Below are 27534 nucleotides of genomic sequence, written 5' to 3'. Positions count from 1 at the left end.
GTGCACGCAGGGGATGGGCGGGGCTGTGTGCGTTAACCCTTGCGTTGCTGGAAAGGGGCTGAGGAAGGACAAAACTCATAACGAGGTCGGGGTGAGGACTCTAGCTCCCAGCAGTCCCCGCGCCGGGGGAACTACGGCTCCCAGCAGCCCCCGCGCCGGGGGAACTACGGCTCCCAGCAGCCCCCGCGCCGGGGGAGCGACTCCAACGCCCAGCAGCCCCGGGGCGGCCCGAGGTTTCCGCGGCGGAGGGAAGATGGAGGAAATCGGAATCTTGGTGGAGAAAACCCAGGTGCAGGTCGAGGGGGACCCGGCGGGGGGTGGCTCGGGGATCCCCGCTCCCGCTCCGCTTGGACGAGCTCCAGTCCCCGCCACCGCCCTCCTGGTTCGCGCCCCGCCGGCAGCCGCGCTCCTGGGGAGATGCCGAGTCACGGCGGCCCGGCCCGGAGTGCGCCCCCTCGCGCGATCCGGGCATGGAACCCAGGAGTCCGGGCTTCCCCCTCTCCCCCCTCTCCGCGCGATCCGGGCATGGAACCCAGGAGTCCAGGCTTCCCCCTCTCCCCCCGCCCGCGCGATCCGGGCATGGAACCCAGGAGTCCGGGCTCCCCCCCCTCATCCCCGAGCGATCCGGGCATGGAACCCAGGAGTCTGGGCTTCCCCCCCTCCCTCCCAAAATCCGGGCATGGAACCCAGGATTCTGGGCTCATTTCCAGTTTCTCTACATCCTTTCTATACATTGATGACCAAAACTGGACACAGTACTCCAGCTGAGGCGTAACTAGGGCCGAGTAGAGTGTTACTGTCACCTCCCATGACTTGCATGCTGGGTCTCTGTTAATGCAACCTAAAATTGCATTTGCTTTTTTTGCAACCGCATCAGATTGCTGATTCGTGTTGAGGTGTGATCCACCACAACTCCCAGATTCTTCTCAGCCATGCTGCTGCCCAGCCAGTAATCCCCCATTCTGAATTTGTGCATTCGGTTCTTCTTCCGTAAATGTAGCACCTGACGTTTGTCTTTGTTGAATTTCATTTTGTTGCCTATAACCCAGTTCTCCAGTTTATCAAGATCTCTCTTAATTTTAGCTCTATCCTCCAAAGTGTTTGCAAACACTTCCCCCCTCCCCCTCCCCGCGCTGTGTGTCATTGGCAAATTTGATCAGTATGCTCTCTGTTCCTACTTCTGAGTCATTAATAAAGATGTTAAACAACACTGGACCCAGAACAGATGCCTGTGGAACCCCACTTGATACCTCCTTCCAATCTGACATCATTCCATTAATAGTTACTCTGAATTATGTAGCCACTCAATGGTAGTTCTGTCGAGCCTGCATTTCTCCAGCTTACTTATCAGACTGTCATGTGGGACTATGTGTAAAGTAGGGCTGTCGATTAATCGCAGTTAACCCACACGATTAACTAAAAGAAAAATTAATCATGATTAATTGCAGTTTTAGTCACATTGTTAAACAATAGAACACCAATTGAAATTTATCTAAATATTTTTGGATGTTTTTCTACATTTTCAAATATATTGATTTCAATTACAACACAGAATACAAAATGTACAGTGTTCACTTTATATGATTTTTATTACAAATATTTGCACTATAAAAATGATAAGAGAAATAGTATTTTTCAATTCACCTAATACAAGTACTGCAGTACAATTTCTTTATCATGAAGGTGCAACTTACAGGGTTTTTTGTAACACAACTGCACTCAAAAACAAAACAATGTAAAACTTTAGAGCCTACAAGTCCACTCAGTCCTCCTACTTCTTCAGCCAATCGCTAAGACAAACAGGTTTGTTTACATTTACGGGCAATAAAGCTGCCCGCTTATCATTTACAATGTTGACTGAAAATGAGAATAGGCGTTCTCATGGCACTTTTGTACCCAGCATTGCAAGATAATTACATGCCAGATATACTAAACATTTATATACCCCTTCATGTATCTACCACCACTCCAGAGGACAGTCTTCCATGCTGATGATGCTCATTTAAAAAAAAAAGCATTAATTAAATTTGTGACTCAACTCATTGGAGGAGAGTTTTGTCTCCTCTCTGTTTTACCCGCTTTCTGTCATATATTTTGTGTTATGGCAGTGTCAGATGATGATCCAGCACATGTTTGTTTTAAGAACACTTTCACTGCAGATTTGACAAAATGCAAAGAAGGCACCAGTGTGAGATTTCTAAAGATAGCTACAGCACTCGACTCAAAGTTTAAGAATGTGAAGTGAACACTCCAATGCAGAAACTACAGAACTCGAACTACCAAAAAAGAAAATCAACCTTCTGCTGGTGGCATCTGACTCAGTTGATGAAAATGAACATGCATCGGTCCACACTGCTTTGGATCGTTATCAAGCAGAACCTGCCATAAACATGGGTGCATGTCCTCTGGAATGGTGGTCGAAGCATGAAGGGACATGTGAATCTTTAGCACATCTGGCACCTAAATATCTTGCAGCGCCGGCTACAAAGTGCCAGGCGAATGCCAGTTCTCTCTTTCAGGTGACATTGCAAACAAAAAGTGGGCAGCATTAAATCCTGCAAATGTAAACAAACTTGTCAGAGCGATTGGCTGAACAAGAATTAGGACTGAGTGAACGTCTAGGCTCTAAAGTTTTACATTGTTTTATTTTTGAATGCAGTTTTTTGGACATAATTCTACATTTGTAAGTTCAACTTTCATGATAAAGAGATTGCATACAGTATAGAATTATAGAATATCAGGGTTGGAAGGGACCTCAGGAGGTCATCTAGTCCAACCCCCTGCTCAAAGCAGGACCAATCCCCAACTAAATCATCCCAGCCAGGGCTTTGTCAAGCCTGACCTTAAAAATATCTAAGGAAGGAGATTCCACCACCTCCCTAGGTAACGCATTCCAGTGTTTCACCACCCTCCTAGTGAAAACGTTTTTCCTAATATCCAACCTAAACCTCCCCCACTGCAACTTGAGACCATTACTCCTTGTTCTGTCATCAGCTACCACTGAGAACAGTCTAGATCCATCCTCTTTGGAACCCCCTTTCAGGTAGTTGAAAGCAGTTATCAAATCCCCCCTCATTCTTCTCTTCTGAAGACTAAACAATCCCAGTTCCCTCAGCCTCTCCTCATAAGTCATGTGTTCCAGTCCCCTAATCATTTTTGTTGCCCTCCACTGGACTCTTTCCAATTTCTCCAGATCCTTCTTGTAGTGTGGGCCCCAAAACTGGACACAATACTCCAGCTGAGACCTCACCAATGTTGAATAGAGGGGAACAATCACGTCCCTCAATCTGCTGGCAATGCCCCTACGTATACATCCCAAAATGCCATTGGCCTTCTTGGCAACAAGGGCACACTGTTGACTCATATCCAGCTTCTCGTCCACTGTAACCCCTAGGTCCTTTTCTGCAGAACTGCTGCCGAGCCATTCGGTCCCTAGTCTGTTGCGGTGCATGGGGTTCTTCCGTCCTAAGTGCAGGACTCTGCACTTGTCCTTGTTGAACCTCATCAGATTTCTTTTGGCCCAGTCCTCTAATTTGTCTAGGGCCCTCTGTATCCTATCCCTACCCTCCAGCGTATCTACCTCTTCTCCCAGTTTAGTGTCATCTGCAAACTTGCTGAGGGTGCAATCCACACCATCCTCCAGATCATTTATGAAGATATTGAACAAAACCAGCCCGAGGACCGACCCTTGGGGCACTCCACTTGATACCAGCTGCCAACTAGACATGGAGCCACTGATCACTACCCGTTGAGCCCGACAATCTAGCCAACTTTCTATCCACTTTATTGTCCATTCATCCAGCCCATACTTCTTTAACTGGCTGGCAAGAATACTGTGGGAGACGGTGTCAAAAGCTTTGATAAAGTCAAGGAACAACACGTCCACCGCTTTCCCCTCATCCACAGAGCCAGTTATCTTGTCATAGAAGGCAATTAGATTAGTCAGGCATGACTTGCCCTTGGTGAATCCATGCTGATTGTTCCTTATCACTTTCCTCTCCTCTAAGTGGTTTAGAATTGATTCCTTGAGAACCTGCTCCATGATTTTTCCAGGGACTGAGGTGAGGCTGACTGGCCTGTAGTTCCCAGGATCCTCCTTCTTCCGTTTTTTAAAGATGGACACTACATTAGCCTTTTTCCAGTCGTCCAGGACTTCTCCCGATTGCCCTGAGTTTTCAAAGATAATGGCCAATGGCTCTACAATCACATCCGCCAACTCCTTTAGCACTCTCGGATGCAGCGTGTCCGGCCCCATGGACTTGTGCTTGTCCAGCTTTTCTAAATAGTCCCGAACCACTTCTTTCTCCACAGAGGGCTGGTGATCTCCTCCCCATGCTGTGCTGTCCAGTGCAGTAGTTTGGGAGCTGACCTTGTTGGTGAAGACAGAGGCAAAAAAAGCATTGAGTACATTAGCTTTTTCCACATCCTCTGTCACGAGGTTGCCTCCCTCATTCAGTAAGGGGCCCACACTTTCCTTGACTTTCTTCTTGTTGCTAACATACCTGAAGAAACCCTTCTTGTTACTCTTCACATCTCTTGCTAGCTGCAACTCCAGGTGTGATTTGGCCTTCCTGATTTCACTCCTGTATGCCCGAGCAATATTTTTATACTCTTCCCTGGTCATTTGTCCAATCTTCCACTTCTTGTAAGCTTCTTTTTTGTGTCTAAGATCAGCAAGGATTTCACTGTTAAGCCAAGCTGGTCACCTGCCGTATTTACTATTCTTTCTACACATCGGGATGGTTTGTCCCTATAACCTCAATAAGGATTCTTTAAAATACAGCGAGCTGTCCTGGACTCTTTTCCCCCTCATGTTATTTTCCCAGGGGATCCTGCCCATCAGTTCCCTGAGGGAGTCAAAGTCTGCTTTTCTGAAGTCCAGGGTCTGTATTCTGCTGCTCTCCTTTCTTCCCTGTGTCAGGATCCTGAACTCGACCATCTCCTGGTCACTGCCTCCCAGGTTCCCATCCACTTTAGCTTCCCCTACTAATTCTTCCTGGTTTGTGAGCAGCAGCTCAAGAAGAGCTCTGCCCCTAGTTGGTTCCTCCAGCACTTGCACCAGGAAATTGTCCCCTACACTTTCCAAAAACTTCCTGGACTGTCTGTGTACCGCTGTATTGCTCTCCCAGCAGATATCAGGGTGATGGAAGTCTCCCATGAGAATCAGGGCGTGCGATCTAGTAACTTCTGCGAGTTGCCGGAAGAAAGCCTCGTCCCCTTGGTCCGATGGTCTATAGCAGACTCCCACCACGACATCACCCTTGTTGCTCACACTTTTAAACTTGAATCCAGAGACACTCAGGCAGGGCAGAAAAGGTGGGGGAGTTGCATTGTATGTAAGAGAGCAGTATGACTGCTCAGAGCTCTGGTATGAAACTGCAGAAAAACCTGTCCTTCCTGAACAGCTTTTATCCATCCATGACAGTACTCCAGTCATGTGAGTTATCCCACCAAGTCTCTGTTATTCCAATCATATCATAATTCCTTGACTGTGCCAGGACTTCCAGTTCTCCCTGCTTGTTTCCCAGGCTTCTTGCATTTGTGTATAGGCACTTGAGATAACTCGCTGATCGTCCCTCTTTCTCAGTATGAGGCAGGAGCCTTCCCCTCTCGCGCGCTCCTGCTCATGCTTCCTCCCGGTATCCCACTTCCCCAGTTACCTCAGGGCTTTGGTCTCCTTCCCCCGGTGAACCTAGTTTAAAGTCCTCCTCACTAGGTTAGCCAGCCTGCTTGCGAAGATGCTCTTCCCTCTCGTCGTTAGGTGGAGCCCGTCTCTGGCTAGCACTCCTCCTTCTTGGAACACCATCCCATGGTCAAAGAATCCAAAGCCTTCTCTCTGACACCACCTGCGTAGCCATTCGTTGACTTTCACGATTCGACGGTCTCTACCCAGGCCTTTTTCCTTCCACGGGGAGGATGGACAAGAAGACCACTTGCACCTCAAACTTCTTTATCCTTCTTCCCAGAGCCACATAGTCTGCAGTGATCCGCTCAAGGTCATCATTGGTGCCCAGTACTTGTATTAGGTGAATTGAAAAATATATTTCTTTATCATTTTTATAGTGCAAATATTTGTAATAAAAATCATATAAAGTGAGTGCTGTGCACTTTGTATTCTGTGTTGTAATTGAAATCAATATATTTGAAAACGTAGAAAACATCCAAAAATATTTAAATAAATGTTATTCTATTATTGTTTAACAGCACGATTAATTGCAATGAATTTTTTTAATCACTTGACAGCAGCCCTAGTCAAAAGCCTTGCTGAAGTCCAAGTATATTATTTCCACTGCATTCCCCCTATCCACCAAATTCTGTCAAAGAAGGAAATCAAGCTGGTTTGGTGTGATTTGTTCTTGGTAAATCCATGCTGGCTGCTAGTGATCACCCCTTCATCCTCCAGGTGTTCTCAAAGTGAATGTTTCATACATTGCTCTAGTACAGGGGTTCTCAAACTGCAGGTCGGGACCCCTCAGGGAGTTGCGAGGTTATTGCATGGGGGTTGCAAGCTGTCAGCCTCCAACCCAAACCCTGCTTTGCCTCCAGCATTTATAATTGTGTTTAAATATATAAAAAAATTATTTTAATTTATAAGGGGGGTCGCATTCAGAGACTTGTTATGTGAAAGGGGTCAGCAGTACAAAAGTTTGAGAACCACTGCTCTAGTACCTTCCCAGGTATCGAGGCCAGGCTCACTGGTCTATAGTTCCCTGGCTCCTCCTTTTTAAAGATAGTCCCTACGCTAGCCCTTCTCCAGTGTTCCAGGACCTCTCCTGTCATCCATGAGTTTACAGATACTATTGCCAGTGGCTCTGATATTTCTTCAGCTAATTCCTTCACCCTCAGGTGAGTAGCATCTGGCTTGGGTGATTTGAATTCGTTCAGATTGGTCAGAAAATCTCTGGTGTTCCTCTAGTCCCTTCATTCCCCCCATCCCTATCTGATGGGGGCGGGATGGGGGTGTCTGACTCTTGCTGCCCAGCTGGGCTCAGGGCCCGGTGCTTGGCATCCCGGCAGCTGGGTGGGATCAGATCGGGTGTGAGACTTTTGCTGCTCAGAGGGAGCTTCACCCCTCCCTGAGCTGGGGTCACCCCTGAGCTGGGGTGTCCAGCTCTCACCTTGCCTGTCTGTGGCTGTCCTAGGATGAGCTGCCTGCGCTGGCTATCTCCAGGCCCCAGACTGGCCTGTCCTTCCTGGCCCCGGAGCCCGAGGACCTGGAGGATCTCTACAGCCGCTACAAGGTGAGTTGGGGGCTGGGGTGGCGGGAGAGGGTTGCCCTTAGATGGGAGGTGTGTTGGGAGGGCAGGCCTCAGGGTGGGAGTGGCTCTCTGACCGGATGGTGGAGTTAGGGGGATGCCCTCCGATGGGAGCTGTGGGTGGCAGGCTGGGATGGCAGGCCCCGAGGTGGGGGCAGCATGTGACCTTGGCCTGGAGCTGGGATCTGATGGCATCTCTGAGTAGGGTTGTGGGGCCAGGGACCTGGGAGATCTGGGCCCCAGTAACCTCTGGTGGGTTTGGTTCTTCCAGTCCCATTCCCCTCTGCTGCACAGCACCCCTGGGAGCCCACTTCCCTGCAGGTCACCCAGCCGCAGTGCTGAGCAGGGAGCTTTCTGGTGCTCGGCCCGTGGCACCACTTCCTCTAGCAGCTACTGCGGGTACCTGAGCAGAGCAGGGAGGAGGGGCTGTCTGTCTGTCCGTCCGTCCGTAGAAGCTGCAGCAGGAGCTGGAGTTCCTGGAGGTGCAGGAGGAGTACATCAAGGATGAGCAGAAGAACCTGAAGAAGGAGTTCTTGCACGCGCAGGAGGAGGTGAAGCGCATCCAGAGCATCCCGTTGGTCATCGGCCAGTTCCTGGAGGCCGTGGACCAGAACACGGCCATCGTGGGCTCTACCACAGGTGCAGCTGGAGGAGCGGGATTGCGGGGGAGGGGAGCTGTGCACGGGGGTCCGGGCCCCGGCTTTGCCTGGCTTACCCCCATCTGCCTCTCACCCGCAGGCTCCAATTACTACGTGCGGATCCTGAGCACCATTGACCGGGAGCTGCTGAAGCCCAATGCCTCGGTGGCCCTCCACAAGCACAGCAACGCGCTGGTGGATGTGCTGCCACCCGAGGCTGACAGCAGCATTATGATGCTGACATCAGGTGGGTGCTCCCTGCGCCAGCCCCAGGGGCAGCCGGTGCCACGGGGAGCAGCATGCCCAGTGCCTATGGGGGCAGAGCTGAGGGTCCCATGGGCATGCGGAGAGTGCTGGACAGGGAAGGCGGGGGTCCCACGGCTGTGCTGGACAGGGGGCGGGAGGTCCCCCAGTTGTGCTGTGAATGCCGGGAGTGCAGGTTTTCTGGGGAGCGGAGGTCCCCTGGCCATTATGAGTAGGGGAGGCAGGGGTTCCCTGCCCGTGCTGGGCTCAGCCCTGGTGTGTGCCCACAGATCAGAAACCAGACGTGATGTACGCTGACATCGGCGGGATGGACATCCAGAAGCAGGAGGTGAGGGAGGCCGTGGAGCTGCCCCTCACCCACTTTGAGCTCTACAAGCAGGTGAGTGGGGGGCGAGACTGGGCCGGCTGGGGCTACATCCTGGGTGGCTGTGCCCTGCGCTAGGGCTGAGCTCCATCCTGCAGGTCCAGCATGGGTCCTCCTCTCACTGTGCCCTATAGCTGGGGGGACTCCTGCGGGGCTTGGGGCTGTGTGCTCAGGGGCTGGGCTGGGGTTGGCAAGTCGCTGTCAGATCAGGAGAGGCACAGAACCCTTGACTTTCGGCAGCACCGGGTGTAACTGGTGTCCAGACCCCAGCTCACCAGCTTGCTGGGCCCCTCAAGGGCAGGATGGGGGAGCCCCCAGTAACCCCCTCTGTCCTCCTCAGATCGGCATTGACCCCCCGCGCGGCGTCCTGATGTATGGCCCCCCGGGCTGTGGGAAGACTATGCTGGCCAAAGCCGTGGCCCATCACACCACAGGTGAGCAGGGTGCTGGACTGCGGGGGAAGGGGGAGCACCAGTGCCCAGCTAGTACCATGGGAGTCTGTCAAGGATGCCTGGGTTCTCTAGCGCAAAGGTACCAGGCGACCTGTGGTCCCGGCTCAAGGTCTAGAAGGGCCCCAGCTTTGTGCCCAAGACGGTTGGTGCTGCAGGGGCTGGTGCCAGGGCTGTGTGGCACGGGGAGCCTGTGGGTTGCCCCAGGGCGTGCCTGTCCCATGGCGGGGTATCTCTCATGGCCAGGGATGGAGTGGGGCTGCTGTCTTCCAGGGGAGCTGGGCACTAATGCTGTCTACCCATCTGTCCAGCTGCCTTCATCCGCGTGGTGGGCTCGGAGTTTGTGCAGAAGTACCTGGGTGAGGGGCCGCGCATGGTGCGGGATGTCTTCCGGCTGGCCAAGGAGAATGCGCCTGCCATCATCTTCATAGACGAGATAGATGCCATCGCCACCAAGCGCTTTGACGCCCAGACAGGGGGTGAGCAGGGGGCGAGGCGCTGTGCCCGCCCCTCTGGGTGTGCAGGCTCCGATCTGGCCCCAGGACTGGCTCGGGGGGAGCAGGAGCGGGCATGGGACATGGGGCCTCTTCCCTCTAGGGTACCGGACCCAAGTCCCAGCAGGTGGGGGGAGCAGAGAGCTGCAGTCCCCACCCCACTCCTTGTAGATGTCAGTGTCACACTGGGGTGAGCCCCTCAGGTTCCGGCCAGTCCCATGGTGGGCAGTGGGGTGGGGGGACTGTGAGGGAGGCTGGGCCAGCAGGATTGGGGGTAGTGGCGGAGGTGTGCAAATGTGGAGTGGCAGTGGTGGGCAAGGCTGAGGTGCACTGGGTGGGGACAGTAGTGGCAGGAGATTGGGGGGAGGGGATAAGGGGGGGAGGGAGGAGCGGCTGGAGGGGAGGGGGAAGGGAGTGGGTTAGGCAGGGCTGGCAGGGTGGGGGTGGGCACTGGAGAAGGGGGTGATGCGGGAGGGGACAGGAATGGGGATGAGGGTAGATAGTGGGGGGCAGGGGTGTCTGTGCCCAGCGCTGGCTCTCCAGGTGCCCCGCTCACCGGGCTGTGCCCCTTTCCCCAGCCGACAGGGAGGTGCAGCGCATCCTGCTGGAGCTGCTCAACCAGATGGATGGCTTTGATCAGAACGTCAACGTCAAGGTGCGGGAGAGCAGGGGCTGGGATGGGGGGTGACAGGCATTGCTGTGCCAGCCCCCAGATTTCTCCCTGAGGTGGTGGGATGTGGGGGACCGAATGGGGGCAAAGGCACTGCTGTCCCAGCGAGGCTGGAGGGCGCAGGACCAAGGGGGCTGAGTCTCCCCATTGGGGATGGGCAGAGAGCTCTCCTGAGGGGTGATTGTGCGCTCTTGCCCTCCAGGTGATCATGGCCACAAACCGGGCAGACACGCTGGACCCCGCCCTGCTGCGGCCTGGTCGCCTCGACCGCAAGATTGAGTTCCCCCTGCCCGACCGGCGCCAGAAGCGCCTCATCTTCTCCACCATCACCAGCAAGATGAACCTGTCTGAGGAAGTGGACCTGGAGGACTGTATCCTGCCCGGAGCCTGGCATGGGGCGGGAAGGGTGGCACAGCAGGAAGACTGTGTTCCACTGGGTGCCCAGCACATGTTTGGGCTGGGCTGCGTCCTAGTGGATCCCTAGCACAGGGGGCGGAGCTGCGTCTTGGCTGGCTGACGTGGGGGGACACGGCGGGGGAGCTGTGTCCTATTGGGTGCCTAGCACGGGGGGGAAGCTGCGTCCCGTTGGCTGGCTTGCTGGCATGGGGGGGCGCAGCAGGGAGGCTGCGTCCCACTGGGTGCCCGGCACTGAGGAAGGGATGTCTCGGGCCCAGCTCATAAGAAGGTGCCTGTCAGTCCTGTGCTGCCCCACACGGGGTTGACCCAGTGACCCAGGCCACAGCTCTGCCCCACTCTCCCTGTGTCACACACACATGCCTGAGGGTCCAGGGGGTGCACTGATCCAAGAACCCCTCCTCTCCCTAGGCACCCCTGCTGGAGGGGATGTCTTCTGGCCACCTCCAGGGCTGGGGTCAGGGTGGAGTCGGGCTACAGGTGCGGGCACGACAGCTGGGAGCTGTTCTGTCCCCCTCTGACACGTGGCTAGACAGGGGAGCACCAGGGGAGGGTGCGGCTGGGGCTGCCTCCTGCTGGGCAGTGACTGGCACAGCATATGGACTGATTGCTTCACCAAGAGCAGGCAGACGGACACAAGTCTGGCACGAGCCCACAGGGCAAGGGGTGGGCCTGGCTCAGGCTACAGGCTGGAGCAATAAGATAGGAGGGCCCAGGACCCCCAGGGAGAACCTGGCATAGCTGAGCCAGTGCTGTCTGGTTCCGCTCAGGAGTGGGGGGGATGGGGTGAAGCTGGCTCCTGCCTGTGCCTCTGGATCCATAGGGTCCAGAAAGGGTTGGTGGGGGCGGAGAGGGGTCACTCACCAAAAAACCTATCCTCTGACTCTAGCCCCCAACATGCCCACTCCTCCTGTCTGGGGCCTCTGGACTTGTCGTCATGCCGATCTGCCCCCTTCCCTCCGCCCAGGAGCTTCATGGGCCCTCAAGCTTGATCCCATCCCTCTGGGAAGGCTATGAGAAGCCCATCAGGGCCCCCCACCATGGTGCCCTGGTAGCGTTGCTGGCCCCCTGGCGCGTGGGGGAGGAGTAAGGGTGGCAGTGGCTCCCAGGGGCCCTCTCACCATGATCCAGCTCAGCTGCTGTGCAGACATTTCCCTCACTCCTCCCCAGATGTGGCCCGGCCGGATAAGATCTCGGGTGCCGACATCAACTCCATCTGCCAGGAGGTAAATGCTGGGGGACATGGGACAGGGCACCTGGACGCCCCAGGCCATGATATCTGGGTGCTGTGTGTGTTGTGACCTGCTCCTTTTTTGGGGATCCCTCACTGCTCCCCCAAGTCAGCAGGACCACCGCCACAGAATGCGTGGCTGAAGGAACCCTGACTCTGAGATTATGGGGTCCTCTGCTGCTGGGCGATTGTGCATGGAGCTGGTCACTGTGCCCAGCATCCCCCCCACACACACGTATGCACATGGGGGGTTGGGGGGGTCACTGCACCCAGTGTCGTGCCCCCCCCATGCATGTGCCCACATGCACAGGGGGGTCACTACTCAGCACCCACCCTACCCCAGACATATGCCCATTGTGCACATGGTGGGTTGGGGTCACTGTGCCCCGCGTTGCCCCCACACGTGTGCGCAGAGTGGGATGGTGGGGTCACTGCACCTGGTGTTGCCCCCCCATGCATGTGCCCATGTGCACAGGGTGGGATGCAGGGATCACTGCACCCTGGTGCCGCCCCCTCTCACATGTCCCCCTGTGCACAGGGCAGGATGGGAGGGGTCACTGCACCTGGCGGTGACGTCCCCACACGTTTCACAGGGCAGGATGGGGAGGGGGTCACTGTGCCCAGCGTCGCCCCCTCACACATGTCTCCGTATGCACAGGGTGGCATGCTGGCCGTGCGGGAGAACCGCTACATCGTCCTGGCCAAGGACTTCGAGAAGGCGTACAAGACGGTCATCAAGAAGGACGAGCAGGAGCACGAGTTCTACAAATGAGGGGCCATGGGGGAGTGTGGGGCAGGCTCGACATCCAACCAATAAACCCATCCCCAGCTCCCTACCTCTGCTGGGAGTGCCGCTGTCTGTCCCTGCGACCTGGCCCAACTTGGAGCCTTGTGGGGAGCGCGGAGCAGGCTAAAATCCCTCCAATAGACCCAGCCCCACACCTCTTCAGGGAGTGCTGGTGTCTGTCCCTGCTGACCGGCCTGGCCCAGCCCAGGGCCCCAGGGGGAGTGTGGAGCAGGCTAACATCCTGCCAATCCCTTCCCCAGCCCCATGCCTCTGGGGGGAGTGCAGGTGTCTGTCCCTGCAGCCTGGGGACCTGTGCTGCCTGGAAAGCTCCCACTAGCCCCCCCCCCCCCCCCCCCGTGCTGCTCGGCAGCCCCCAATCTCAGGTTGGAGATGGTAGGTGGCGGGTAGAGCAAAGGGCCCATGTGTCCCAGACAGGCGTTGTCTTGTCTTGGGCTATAGCAGCTGCTGCCCCCATAGCTCCCTGTGCCCCAGGCAGGGTCTCCCCTGCCCAGTGCTGGAGGCAGAGCTGGCTCTGGCTGCAGTGGGCTCGGAACGCTGCCTGTGGCCAGGCCCGTACTGGGAGCAGAGAGGGAACAGCTGGAGAAGCCCTGGGGGCCTAGGCCAGGGTTGTACCGCATAGTCTGTTCCCCAGACCCACAGCCCTGGGGCTCCCAGTTCATGTTCCCAGGATCCCATCCTCCTCTCCACTGCCACCAACAGGGCTCCTGCCCTGTATTCTCTGGCCGTGCAGAGCCCTCCCTAGCAGTGGGGGCCCATTCTGTCTTCTCCGGCCCCACAAACCCCTCTCCCCAAGCACTGGGACTCTTATCCTGAGTTCCCCAGCCCTCTTCCCCTCAGCAGCAGGGGGTGCAAGGTCTGAGCCCATCATGTGGTTTCTGTCGTACTGGCTGCATCCCTGCTCGCTTGGTTGTTTGCAGTGCTTCCCCCCTTGTGGGGCAGCTGACAGGGGGCAGAGCTCCGCAAAGGAAGGAGAGCCTGGTGCTGGCTTCAGGTGGGCACTGACCTGGCTAGGGGTGTGGGGCTTGGGGGTAATGGACAAGCATTCTGCACACTCTGGGTGTTAGAGCCACTTTTCTGCCACGGCGGTTGACTCAGAAAGTGCCAATGGGACCAAGCAAGCACTCTGTGGTGCCAAGTCATAACAGCCATATGGGGTTAACCCTATGGCCCAGCTAGCTCAGTGTCCTGTCTGCTGCCAGTGGCCTGTGCCGGGTGCTCCAGTTATCGAGTGATTGATCCCATCAGCCAGTCTGGCAGCTGGAGGTTTAGGGATGCCCTGAGCATGGGGTAGCATCCCTGACTATCCTGGCTAATAACACTTCCCACTGAAACTGGGCAGATGGACCGGCCCCCCTGCCAGGCTTCTTTCCTCCATGGCTCCCCATATAACCTGCCAGAGCCAGGCAGCCTGGCAACATTTGAAAACGTAGTTTTGGTTCTTGGAGTCCCTTGGGCTGGTCTCAGCCCACATCAGGCCCTGCCTGTTCTCTGTCTATGGCTCACAAGCAGAGACCTGGCTATAGCTCTGCTGGCCTGACCCCTGAGCTAGACACAGCCAGGTACAGGGAAGAGTTTGTGCAGCGCCCTAGATACGGCCTCAGAGAGATGGATTAACTGCTGCGCTGGGCACACCCTGCCCCTGGCTGCAGGAAGCATCTGCGTTCCAGAGCTCTGGCTGCTGTGCCGGAGCTATGCCGTGGGAGCCATGGTGCAGACATGGCCCAGATCCTCTGAGCACTGAATTGCTTTGGGCTAACTCGAGTCTGGACTCCATGCGTGGGGGCCCGGTGCCATTCCCCTCTGAGCTGGCTTGGAGATTGGACTGGACTATCCCAGGGCCCTTCTGCCCACAAATGCTTGATCTGGGCTGGTTCGGCACCATCTGGGCCTGGAGGGAATTTGGCTTTTCTGGAAATGCAAAATCTGTCCCATGCAAGAACCTCTGGTGGGCCCAGTTCCGTACCAGAGGAACTGAGTGTTAGCCGCTGAACAGAACCCAGTGTCAATCCCCCCTCACCTCTGTTAACAAAGGCTCCAGCTCCCAAACCTGGCTGGGCTCACGGAGCCTCCCAGGGAGAAAGAAGCCGACAAGAAACAAACACTGCCAGGGAGGAGCAGCCCCCCCAGCTGGTTTATGCCCATCATGCAGGACCTGGAGCCCCTGGCCCCAGGGAGGAATGCACTGGGCCTAGCGAGGGGCATCCTGTTAGCAGCAGGACCCATTGCTGGAAATGCGAGCAGCTGTTTGCTCTTGGGGGCTGCCTCTTGCACGGGGCCAGCTGCAAGCCAAGAGGGCATGTGTGCTACAGAATCCGTCCTTCCCTTGAAGGCTGTGATCAATCCTCCCACCCTGCCCAGCACTCTGGGGCAAGGCCCCAGAGCTGGGCAGGGGTGGAGGGTACAAGTGCTGCCAGCTATGTATGTGCTTCCCATGCTTCTCCCCTACATCCCAGCCCCTCTCCTATTTCCGCCTCATCCATCAAAACTCAGGGCCATGGGAGCTGGGACCCAGCCACACGCACACCCTCTGCTCTATCTGGAGTGACTGACCCGCTGGCCAGCTAGTGAGTGAGTCCAAGACCACCCCACATTCCTTGCTCCTAGCAGTGCCCTGTCAACGCCAGGGTTGTGAGCTTCCCCCCAGCAGTGCACTCATACGCACGCCCCAGACCTGCCCAGGGAAGAAGCTGCCGGGCAGGGACTATTATGGGTGGAGGTGGTCAAGATGCAGGCCAATTATGCTGGCAACAGGGCTCAACCCCCTCTAATCCCCACCGCATGTCAGACTGAGATGCTGTCTTCCTGGCTGGGTTAATCATCTCCCAGCCCTGTGCTGCCAGCTGCTGCCCTGGGAGGGGTCCTAGGCTGGTATCACCAGGGCTTTTCTCGACGCCAGGTAGGGCAGCCTCTTTCTTGCCTCCCCCCATCCTTCAAACCTCAGGGCCAACGGAGTCAGGACCCAGCTGCACAGACCCCTCCACAGTGCCAGGAGTGACTGACACCCCTCCCCCCCTGCAACAATGCTGTCAGTGCCGGTGCTGTGAGCTTCCCCCAGCAGTGCCCTGTGAACACCTGGGCTGTGAGCTCCCTCCTAACAGTGCTTTATGAGCACCAGGGCTGTGAGCTTCCCGCAGCAGTGCCCTGTCAATACGAGGGCTGTGAGCTTCTCTCTCCCTCCCCCCATCCCCCCCGCAGTGTCCTGTTAATGCCCAGGCTGTGAGCTCTGGGTATCTGGGCAGGAGCTGGATTAGGGGCTAAAACAGGCTGGTGGGACAGGGTGCTGGGGGGTCTCTGGGCAGGAGCTGGTTTAGTGACTGGGATGGCTAGGGGCAGGGTTTGGCTGCTCCTCAGCAGAATGGGAATGCTCCATTGACATGCTGCAGGAGCCCCAGATGTGAGTCCCAGGCAGGGTCTGGCCCATCTGGGGCGAGTGCAGCAGTTGCAGCTGCAGCAGGGTTCCCTAGGTGCAGGACAGGGGGCGGGAGGGGAAAGTACCTAAGTCTTGATCCAGTCCACACACCCAACCCCCTGAGCCAAGCAGTCTCTGCCCTGGGGCTGGATCAGCGCTGGTGCCCCATGGGGGGAAAATCACTTTGTAGTGGTAATGAAGCCAATGTAATCAGGGTGACCCATTTCAAACAGCTGACAAGAAGGTGTGACTAACAGTATGGAGAAATTAGTTTTTGTAATGACCCATCCACTCCCAGTCTTTATTCAGGCCTAATTTGATGGTGGACCACTACAAAGTGATTTTTCCTGCCTTGGTAGTCTACTGTTGAGAATAGCCCACTTTCACTTTAATTGAATTGTCTGATTAGCACTGACCCCCCACTTGGTAAGGCAACTTCCATCTTTTCATGTACTGGTAGTTCGTATTTTCCACTCCATGCATCTGACAAAGTGGGTTTTAGCCCACGAAAGTTTATGCCCAAATAAATTTGTTAATTTCTAAGGTGCCACAAGGACTCCTCGTTGCTTTTGCTGATACAGACTAATATGGCTACCCCTCTGAAACCCGTCATCTTACTTTCTGTAGCCTCTTCTCTTCCCTCCCTCTGGTGGTGGCTTGCATTACTGAGCCTGACCAGACAGGTTTTTCTGAGCAGCTCCTGCTGCCCTCCTGCCCAGAAGGTCTGCGATTAACTTGTGTTAAAAAAATGTAACACATTAATTATGCCAGGCGTTAACGCAAGTTAATTGAGAGCCCTAATCATAATGCCTCTATATTAGCGGTTCTCAAACTGCAGTTCTCAAACTGACCCCTGTTTTAATGGGGTCACCTGGGCTGGCTTAGACTTGCTGGGACCCAGAGTTAGGATATAGATATTCAGGCCTGTCTGTAAAGGTCTGTACTCTAAGAATTTAGGTGTATTCTTATCACTTAGCTAGTTATAGAGGTATAAAAGAAAGAATCAAAATCACTGTCTGCCGGTGTAAGGGCCTTCTCTTACTGTGACAGTGTGAGGCCCTGTGCTTAGGCTAAGACCTTTGGCTAAGCAGCAGAGGCAGCCATAAGTTGGGAAGCGAATGGTCAGATCCTCACATTCCAAACTAGTCACATTGAAATAAGGTGCTATTGGGCTGTTAGGAATACAATCCTGTCCTGATAATGCCGATTGCCTCCAGATAAAGGAAAGTGCCTCGAAAATGTAAAAGGAAACTTAGTTTGATAGCATCCTGTCTGGCAAGAACTCACTTATCAATAGCTGGGATGTGAAATCCTCATTTCTGTGTTGTTCTATCACTGTAGGCCCCATTTTCCTATTGTTTGTCTATATAATCTCTGTCTGGTTCTGTGATTGTTTCTGTCTGCTATATCATTAATTTTGCTGGGTGTAAACTAATTAAGGTGGTGGGATATAATTGGTTAAATAATCATGTTACAATATGTTAGGATTGGTTAGTTAAATTTCAGTAAAATGGTTGGTTAAGGTATAGCAAAGCAGATCTCAAGTTTTACTATATAGTCTGCAATCAGGAAGTGGGGGGGTGGGGTAGGAACAGGAAATGGGGGTAGGGAACTTGGAATCATGTTTTGCTAAGCGGGGGGGAATGGGAACAGGAACACAGGTAAGGTTCCGTTGTGTCAGAGCTGGGAAGGGGGATGCTAAGGAAGGAAACTGGAATCATGCTTGCTGGAAGGTCACCCCAAAAAACATCAAATTATTTGCACCTTTGGACTTCGGGAATTGTGGCTCTCTGTTCATGCAAGAAGGACCAGGGAAGTAAGTGGGTGAAGGAACAAGCCCCCTAACACCCGGAGCCAAAGCCAAAGCTTGAAGCCCCACTGCCTGGGGCTGAAGCCTGAGAGCTTCAGCCTAGGGCAGCAGGGCTCATGTCACAGACCCCTTGACGGCAGCTGAAGCCCTTGGCCTTTGGCTTGGGTCCCGCACCCAGGGTGGAGGGGCTCAGGCTTTGGCCCCCTACCCAGGATGGTGGGACTTGGGCAGGCTCAGGCTTCAGTTCCCCCTCATGGGGTCATGTAGTAATTTTTGTTGTCAGAAGTGGGTTGCGGTGCAATAAAGTTTGAGAACCCCTGCTCTATATAAATCCATGGTATGCCTGTCAGGGACTCACAGGACTTGTGCTCTCTCTCGGCTCTGTATGGCCCCTGGGAGGAACCTCCTACATCCCTACTCGGGGGTCCACTTTCTCTCGGGTTAAGACATAGGCCGCTCCGCTTCCTGGAACCACACCTCTCTGAGCCTTAATATACCTGTCTCTTGCCGTGGGCCCCCTCAGGGAGTCCACTGGCTCTGGACCCCCAGGGCCGCTACACCCAGAGGGAATAATGCCACCCTGATATCTAGACTGGAGCAACTCTCAGCCAGTGTAAAACAGGAGGGTGTATTGAGTGGCTACCATGCTGAAACCAGCACAGGAAACTCTCAGGGCCTCAGACCTAGCATCCTTCAACACAGCACATCTAGGTCTCTTCTGCAGCCAGGTGGGCTCTGCCTGCTCTCCACTACCAGCCCAGAACCCACTCCTTGCAGCTGGGCATCTGATATCACTGTCTCCCAAGTCCCGCCTCTGTCCTTTGTCTTCTGTCCTAGGTAAACAGATTGTCTCGGCCTCCTCTCCTTTCAGCTTCTCCTCTCATCCGTCCCTTGTTTCCCCTCTGGCTGGAACCGGCTGGTCAGGCCACCGGAATCCTCTCTCTGCAGCCCATTGTCCTCATGCTGGCCAGAACCAGCTGTGACTCCCAAGCTGGGCCTCCTGGTCACCAGTCACTGGGGTATCCATTCTCCAGGCCATTTGCTGGCCCTCTGTAACAACAAACTCCCTCTCCCACTGTGACAGATTTTTGTTACCAATCTGCCTGGGGCATCAGTTGATCAGGCTGATGCCGCAGGATCGTTTGGGGAGGAGGTGCAGAACACATCAAGTGTCTAAGTTTTAAAACTTGTGACAAAGTTCCTCCTCTGCCTTGGTGGGTCCTGCGCTTATTGGCGGATTTGCTCGCCTCAGAGGTTCACGGCAGCCCTCAGTTTGGCCACTTTCATGGCTCAAATCTGCCATTCACTCAGTTAGCCTCATCACTGGCCAGCATGGGGAAAAGAAAAAGAACAGTCCCCGCTGTCTCTGCTGATCCACCTAGGGGATCGGGGAACAGGCCAGAGACCTTCCCCTCTGGTGAAACCCACAGTCCAGGTCAACTCCTCCGGTATCAAGTAGGGAGTTGGGGGGATGGAGGGATGGGGGAATCCGGGCCCACCCTCTAGTCCAGGTTCCAGCCCAGGGCCCTGTGGATTGCAGCTGTCTACAGTAGCTCCTGTAAGAGCTGTGTGACAGCTACAACTCCCTGAGCTACTTCCCCATGGCCTCCTCCCAACACCTTCTTTATTCTCAACACAGGACCTTCCTCCTGGTATCTGATAATGCTTGTACTTCTCAGTCTTCCAGTAGTACGCCTTCTCACTCTCAGCTTCTTGCACCTCTTGCTCCCAGCTCCTCGCACGCACGCCACAAACTGAAGTGAGCTCCTTTTTACCTCTGCCTTGATCTCCTCCCTTTTTGCCGCTGGGAACTGATAAGGCCTTAAAGTTACCTTTGCTCCAGGGTCTGAGATAATGTGGTGATAAGCTTCAGTGGTCTGACCTGGTTTGGCTGAAAACACATCCTGGTATCAGTTGATCATCTCAGTTACCTCCTTCTTCTGGTTTAGTGTCAGATCAATGGATCTCCTGATCTGCTCCTGCATGTTATTTCCCTGGATCGGGGTCTCTTGGGCCACTACACACACCTCTCATTGGTGCCAAGGCTTTAAGAGGTTAATGTGATAAATTTGTTCTTGTTTCCGGCGTCCTGGCTGCCACACCTTGTAGGTTACTTTCCCCATGGGTTCAACCACCTCATAGGGCCCCTGCCATTGGGCCAAAAGCTTGCTTTCTGCCATGGGTACCAACATCGTCACCCGATCCCCCGGTTGGAACTGTCGGACTTTTGCCTGGTGATTGTAATGGGTTTGCTGGGCCTCCTGCGCCTTTTCCAAATGTTCCCATACAATAGGGGTGACCCGGGCTATCCATTCTCGCATCTGCAACACATGGTCAGTTATATTTCTCTCCTCATTGAGTTTCTCTTCCCAGATTTCTTTTGTGATATCTAGTATGTCACAGGGGTGGCGTCCGTATAATAACTCAAAGGGGGAAAATCCAGTTGAGGCCTGAGGTACCTCCCGGATTGCGAACATCAGGTAGGGTAGTAGAGTGTCCCAATCCTTCCCGTCCTGACTTACCACTTTCCTTATCATTGCCTTGAAGGTTCAGTTAAACCTTTCTACCAGCCCATCGGTCTGCGGATGATAGACCGAAGTCCTCAAGGTATGTATATGGAGCAGTGTACAGAGATCCTACATTAGCTTCGACATAAATGGGGTACCTTGGTCTGTTAATATCTCCTTTGGTAGCCCCACTCAGGCAAAGATCCCCAACAACGCTTTGGCTATCGTTTTAGAGGCCGTGTTCTGCTGGGGGACAGCTTCTGGGTAGCGAGTAGCATAGTCCAAAACAACAAGTATATATTGGTGACCCCGAGCTGTCTTCTCCAGGGGTCTCACCAGGTCCATGGCTATTGCTCGAAGGGGACCTCTATGATGGGAATGGGTACTAAAAGTGCCCTCAGGTGGGGATGGTGACTGTGCAGCTGAGATTCTGGGCAGGACACACAGTACCTCCATACTTCTTCATGTACTTCGGGCCAGAAGAACTGTCGTAGGACCCATCCCAGGGTCTTCTCTACCCCCAAATGCCCCCCAAAAAGATGACTATGGGCAAGACTTAATACAGCATTCTGGAGTTTTTGAGGTACTAGGATCTTCTGTACCTTCTGTCACTGTACTGGTGCAACCCAGTAAAAAGATTCTTCTTCATTATGAAGTAGGGTCCTGGTCCCTGGGTTTTCCCTTCCATGGGAACCCCATTTATTTCGGTCACCTCCTTCCTAATGTTGTCGTACCTTGGGTCTTCAGCTTGGTCCCGTTCAAAATTTCCTCTCCCAGGGCTAATCTACCTGAGATCTAGGGGGCCAGTCTCTGTTGCCTCAACTGGTTCAGAGGTGTTAGGATGGGGGTCAGACTCGGGTGCTTCTCCCTCCTGGATGACATCCTTTTCAGCTGCTCAGGTCCGCCTACCTACGAGAGCGACCCTCTGGCTTTGGTTCAGTATTCGGGTTCCCAAGCCCTTAACTGCCTTTCTTTCCCTTTTCACCTTTCTACCCCGTCTGGGAAGGGAGAACACATCTGGGGATATTTCAGAGAAGATTGGGGATTGACAATCTACTGGGCATGCCTCACTAATTTCAGGGTCCCCCTCTCTCTCCAAACCCCCTACTGGGATTAAGTCTCCAAACCCTGGGAAGTCCCTTCCTATGAGCACTGGGTATGGGAGTTTAGTGACTACACCTGCTGTTACCTCAGTAGTGTTCCTCTGGATTTCAATTTTTACTGGGATGGTGGGGTAATAATTAACTGTCCCATGGATGCATGTTATCCCTGTACATTTAGCCTGCAGCAGCTGACTATGCTTCACGAGCTTCCCTGAGATAAGTGTGATAGCACTCCCCGAATCAACCAGTGCTGTGGTCTCTACCTCATTTAGCTTCGCTGGTCCGGTGTACATACGTGGGGTTAGTGAGACCCCCACAAGGTGGATTAGGGAGCATGGGTCTGCCCACACAGGAATGGGGCAAGGATGCCAGACCACTGATCTCGAGGCCAGGCCTCCCATAGGCTGTCCTCTCAAAGGCCAGGAGATATGGATCTATGTCATCCTCCCCCGTCATTTTCTGCAGGCAATTGCTGGCCTGTATGATACGTGTCCCACCATGGCCACAGTTCATCTCTGCAAGGGCCTTCACTTCATAGAATCATAGAATATCAGGGTTGGAAGGGACCCCTGAAGGTCATCTAGTCCAACCCCCTGCTCGAAGCAGGACCAATTCCCAGTTAAATCATCCCAGCCAGGGCTTTGTCAAGCCTGACCTTAAAAACTTCCAAGGAAGGAGATTCCACCACCTCCCTAGGCAACGCATTCCAGTGTTTCACCACCCTCTTAGTGAAAAAGTTTTTCCTAATATCCAATCTAAACCTCCCCCACTGCAACTTGATTTACCAGTTCCTGCAACACAGTATGGTCTTGAGCGGCCTGGTCCATCAACAAGCGATTGGTCTCTTGCTGCAGCCGCACTGCCTCCTGTTGGGCAGCAGCCTGGACACGGGTAGCCTCCTCCCAGGAAAAAGGGACCTACTTAACCTGGGGCTAATATATCTGCCTTCTATCACTCTCCTGTAGCCATTTGGCCCGACCCTGTCACAAAAGATACAAAAGCACCCCCACCTCTGCCCCGGCCCCACCCCCACTCCACCCCTTCCATGAGACCCCACTCCTGCCCCCGCCTCTTCCCACACCTTTTCCACCCCCATTCCAACCCCTTCCCCAAAGTCCCCACACTGCTCCTCCCCCCACCCTCCTGGAAAGCACTAAACACTGCCAAACAGCCAAACTCTCTTGGTTTTTTCTTGGTTTTTTCAATGGTTTGCATGCAGAGGGGGTAGGGCTGTTTCCCTGGGTGTTATTGGTTTAATGAGGTGATAGGAGATGGAGTTTGTCGTTACAGAGGAGCCACGATGGAACTGGGACCCCAGCCAATGGCCTGGAGAATGAATACCCCAGCCACTGGTGACCTGGTGACCGGGAGGGTCAGCTCGGGAGTCACAACCAAATCTGGCCAGTGGGAGGACAATGGGCTGCGAAGAGAGGACCCCGGTGACTTGACCAGCCGGTGTCAGCCAGCGGGATACAAAGGTTCCAGCCATAGGGGTACAAAGGATGGCTGAGAGGAGAGAAGGCCCAGGCGACCCTGTTTACCTGGATAGAAAACAATGGACAGAGGTGGGATGTGGGGAGGTGATATCGGATGCCCAGCTGGAAAGCGCAGGGTCTCCGGACTGGAGAGAGAGAGCAGGCAGAGCCCCCCTGGATGCAGGAGAGACTTAGATGTACGGTGCTGAGGGAGGCCAGGCCTGAGGCCCTGAGCGTTTCCTGTGCTGGGTTCAGATGCTCAATAAAGCCTCCTGTTTTACACTGGCTGAGAGTCGCTCTGGGCTAGAGAAAGGGGGGCATTATTCCCTCTGGGAGTGGAGGCCCCGGGGGTCCAGAGCGAGTGGACTCCTGTGGCGAGAGACAGGCATGCTAAGGCTCAGAGAGGTGCGGTTCCAGGAGGCGGAGGGACTTAATCCCCAAGAGAGAGTGGACCACCAAGAGGGGCTGTCGCACCGAAAGGGGTTCCCCCCCCCAGGGACCGTATGGACCAAGAGTGGGCACAACTTGGGAGTCTGTGACACCGTATTCCCTACCCCTTGAGCCAGGCAGTCTCTGCCCTGGGGCCGGATCAGAGCCAGTGCCCCATGTGGGGAAAGGCCCCATTACTCATTACCCACCCCTAGGCCAGCCAGCCCCATGTGAATTGTGTTCTGTGTTGGTCCCAGCTTAGCTCTGCACCAAAGTGCTAGGGTCCCTGAAGCAGATCGACGCCGGCAATAGGGAGGTGATTGGCTTGGACGAAGCTGGGGATGTCTATGTCCTGTACAAAGGGAACTGGCTCTACGTGTTGGGGCCCATGCAGCACGTGTCCGGGGGTCCAGGGGCATGTTGGCTGTGGACAGGCACAACTACATGTACTGACTGGTGGGCAACACCTGGCAGAAAACAACAGGTACCCATACCGCAGGGGCTGGAGGCAATCTGGGGTGTCAGGGTCCTTCTTCCCGAGGGGCCACCCTAATCCATCTGGGACAGGGCAGAGATCCCTGCTTTGCCATCCCAGCCGAGCTCCCTGCGTCCCCGTGGCTATCGGCTGGGACCTGGGCTGGGGGCTCCCTCGCCAGCAGCTGGGCTGGCTCAGCCAGGGGAGCCCAACAGAGAGCAGGACCCAGCTGTGCCTGCTCTAATCACTAGAGACTTTATTATTAGGGCTATTATCCTGCCATCCTGCCATGCACTGCACAGACTCTGACTGAGAATGGGGCCCCCATCGTGCTAGGTGCAGGCACTGCCCAGGCTGAGATCAGGGCCCCTGTCACACCAGGTGCTGCACAGACCCTGACCGAGATCGGGGAGGGTTTATCTCCCTTGACCCCAGTCTCATCCCTGGTCTCAGGGTCACTTGCACAGCTCGATGCAGGGAAAGACCTGTTTGTGAGTGGTGTTCACGCCTCCATGGGCACCTGGTGCCTCTTGCGACTGGGGACCATTCTGCAGTGGGGCAGCCCCTCCCTGCCCTGGGCCCACATGAACGGGAAGCTCAAGTACATCAACTATGGCTGGTGGGGCTGCTGCGGGGTGAACACTGCCGGCCAGGTCTGGTTCCACTGGGGCATCTGGCCGGCAAAGTGCATGGGGACCCACTGGGTGCACTTCCCGGGCACACTCACCATTATCGAGACTGGCACTGATGGGAGTGTCTACAGGGTGAACAGCTAACAAAAAAGCTAACAAAAGGTTAGGAACCATTAGAAAAGCAATTGAAAACAAGACAGAAATTATAATTAGGGCTGTCAAGTGATTAAAAAAATTAATAACGATTAATCGCGCTGATAAACAATAATAGAATACCATTTATTTAAATATTTTGAATGTTTCTACATTTTCAAAGCTATTGATTTTAATTACAATACAGAATACAAAATGTACAGTGCTCACTTTATATTTTTTTTATTACAAACATTTGCACTGTAAAAAAGAAACTTCAATTCACCCCACTGAGGTACTGTAGTGCAATCTCTTTATCATGAAAGTTGAACTTGAACATGAGAGCTGAACATGAAAGGGAACTCACCAGCTGCATGCTCCTCCAGTGTTGTGCCCCAGGTGTCTCCGGAGGGGAGCAGGGCCAAACCCCTACTGGCAGCCCCAGCACTCAACACCAAGATGGTGCATCCAGGAGCACGAGGGTGGGGGAAAGGCTCATAGGCGCCGACTCTGTGGGTGCTCCAGGGAAAAATTAGTGGGTGCTCTGCACCCACCGGCAGCCAAGCTCCCGTCACTTCCCCACCTCACCTCCACCTCCGCCTCCTCCCCTGAGCGCACCGTGTCCCTGCTCCTTCACCTACCTCCCAGCACTTGCCACTGCCAAACAGCTGTTTGGTGGCGTAGCAAGCTCTGGGGGAAGGGGCAGGAAAGTGGCACACTTAGGGGATGAGGGATATCTCAGTGGTTTGAGCATTGACCTGCTAAACCCAGGGTTGTGAGTTCAATCCTTGAGGGGGCCATTTAGGGATCTGGGGCAAAAATTGGGGTTTGGTCCTGCTTTGAGCAGGGGGTTGGAGTAGATGATCTCCTGAGGACCCTTCCAACCCTGATATTCTATGATTCTATGAGGGGGTGGGTATTTGGGGAAGAAGCCGGAATAGGGGCAGGGAGGGGGCTGAGTGGGGGCGGAGACTTTGGGGAAGGGGTTGGAATGGGGGGCGGGGCAGGGGTGGGTCAAGCACCCACTGCTGCGCCTATGGAAGGGCTGCTGATTTGCCCCCTCTGCCCCAATCATAGTCCAGGAGGCTGTCGTTGCAAAAAAAGCCCCTGGTGGCCGCATTTGAGAAATGCTAGGCTAGGGACACACAGAGCATAAGATTGCATTCCTGGCTCATAGCCGCTGATGGACTCATCCTCCATGAATTTATCTGGTTCTTATTTGAACCCCATTATAGTTATGACCCTCACAACATCCCCTGGCAATGAGTTCCACAAGGTTGACAGTTCCACAGAAGGAAGGTGATCAAGAACAGTCAACATGGATTCACCAAGGGCAAGTCATGCCTGACCAACCTGATTTACCTTCTATGATGAGATAACCGGCTCTTTGGACATGGGGAAAGCAGTGGATTTGACATATCTTGACTTTAGCAAAGCTTTTGATATGGTCTCCCACAGTATTCTTGCCAGCAAGTTAAAAAAGTATGGATTGGATTAATGGACTATAAGGTGGATAGAAAGTTAGCTAGATTGTCGGGCTCAACGGTAGTGATCAAAGGCTCGATGTCTAGTTGGCAGCCGGTACCAAGCAGAGTGCCTCAGGGGTTGGTCCTGAGGCCGGTTTTGTTCAACATTTTTATTAATGATCTAGATGATGGGATTAATTGCATCCTCAGCAAATTTTCAGATGACACTAACCTGGGGGGAGAGGTAGATACACTGGAAGGTAGGGATAGGGTCCAGAGTGACCTAGATAAGCTGGAGGATTGGGCGAAAAGAAATCTGATGAGGTTCAACAAGGACAAGTGCAGAGTCCTGCACTTAGGAAGGAAGAATCCCATGCACCGCTACAGGCTGGGGACCGACAGGCTAAGCAGCAGTTCTGCAGAAAAGGACCTGACCTGGGGATTACCGAGAATGAGAAGCTGGATATGTCACCAGTGTGCCCTTGTTGCCAAGAAGGCCAATGGCATATTGGGCTGCATTAGTAGGAGCATTGCCAGCAGAACGAGGGAAGTGATTATTCCCCTCTATCCGGCACTGGAGAGGCCACATCTGGAGTATTACGTCCAGTTTTGCTCCCCTCACTACAGAAGGGATGTGGACAAATTGGAGAGAGTCCAGCAGAGGGCAACGAAAATGATTAGGGGTCTGGAGCAGATGACTTATGAGGAGAGGCTGAGGGAACTGGGGTTATTTATTCTGCAGAAGAGAAGAGTGAGGGGGGATTTGAGAGCAGCCTTCAATTACCTGAAGGGGGGTTCCCAAGAGGATGGAGCTTGGCTGTTCTCAGTGATGACAGATGACAGAACAAGAAGCAATGGTCTCAAGTTGTAGTGGGAGAGGTTTAGATTGGATATTAGGAAACACTATTTCACTAGGAGAGTGGTGAAGCACTGGAATGGGTTACCTAGGGAGGTGATGGAATCTCCATCCTTAGAGGTTTTTAAGGTCAGGCTTGACAAAGCCTTGGCTGTGATGATTTAGTTGGTGTTAGTCCTGCTTTGAGCAGGGGATTGGACTAGACGACCTCCCGAGGTCTGTTCCAACCCTATGATTCTATGACTGTGTGTTGTGTGAAGAAGTACTTCCTATGTTTGTTTTAAACCTGCTACCTATTAATTTCATTGAGTGACCCCTATTTCTTCTGTTATGAGGAGTAAACAACACTTCCTTATTCACTTTCTCCGTACCAGCCAAGATTTTATAGACCTCTATCATATTGCCCCTTCGTTGTCTCTTTTCCAAGCTGAAAAGTTCCAGTCTTTTTAATATCTCCTCATACAGAAGCTGTTCCATACCCCTAATTGTTTTTGTTGCCCTTCTCTATACCTTTTCCAATTCCAGTATATCTTTCCTGAGATGGGGCAACCAGATCTTCATATAGTATTCAAGATGTAGGCATTGTGATGAAGCAGGGCTTTCTTTGCGTGCAGAGGGGGTAGGACTCAGTTTCTCTGTGTTACTGATTTAA

General features: G+C 54.0%; 1 protein-coding gene across 1 annotated transcript; it reads left to right on the top strand.

Annotated features, from left to right (window-relative positions):
* Window positions 1–140: 140 nt before the first annotated feature.
* On the top strand, window positions 141–12616 carry PSMC4 (proteasome 26S subunit, ATPase 4). Its single transcript, XM_077840880.1, has 11 exons — window positions 141–289; window positions 7143–7241; window positions 7709–7895; window positions 7995–8141; window positions 8428–8537; window positions 8863–8956; window positions 9283–9450; window positions 10044–10120; window positions 10338–10506; window positions 11720–11775; window positions 12439–12616. The coding sequence occupies exons 1-11, from the start codon at window positions 254–256 to the stop codon at window positions 12550–12552; spliced, it is 1257 nt and encodes a 418-aa protein (XP_077697006.1). The 5' UTR covers window positions 141–253; the 3' UTR covers window positions 12553–12616.
* The last annotated feature ends 14918 nt before the right edge of the window (window positions 12617–27534 follow it).

This window comes from Eretmochelys imbricata, chromosome 24 (assembly GCF_965152235.1).
Source record: "Eretmochelys imbricata isolate rEreImb1 chromosome 24, rEreImb1.hap1, whole genome shotgun sequence".
Lineage (NCBI taxonomy): Eukaryota > Metazoa > Chordata > Testudines > Cheloniidae > Eretmochelys > Eretmochelys imbricata.
The sequence above is the reverse complement of the archived record's forward strand: the minus strand, read 5'-3'. Positions and strand labels throughout refer to the sequence as shown.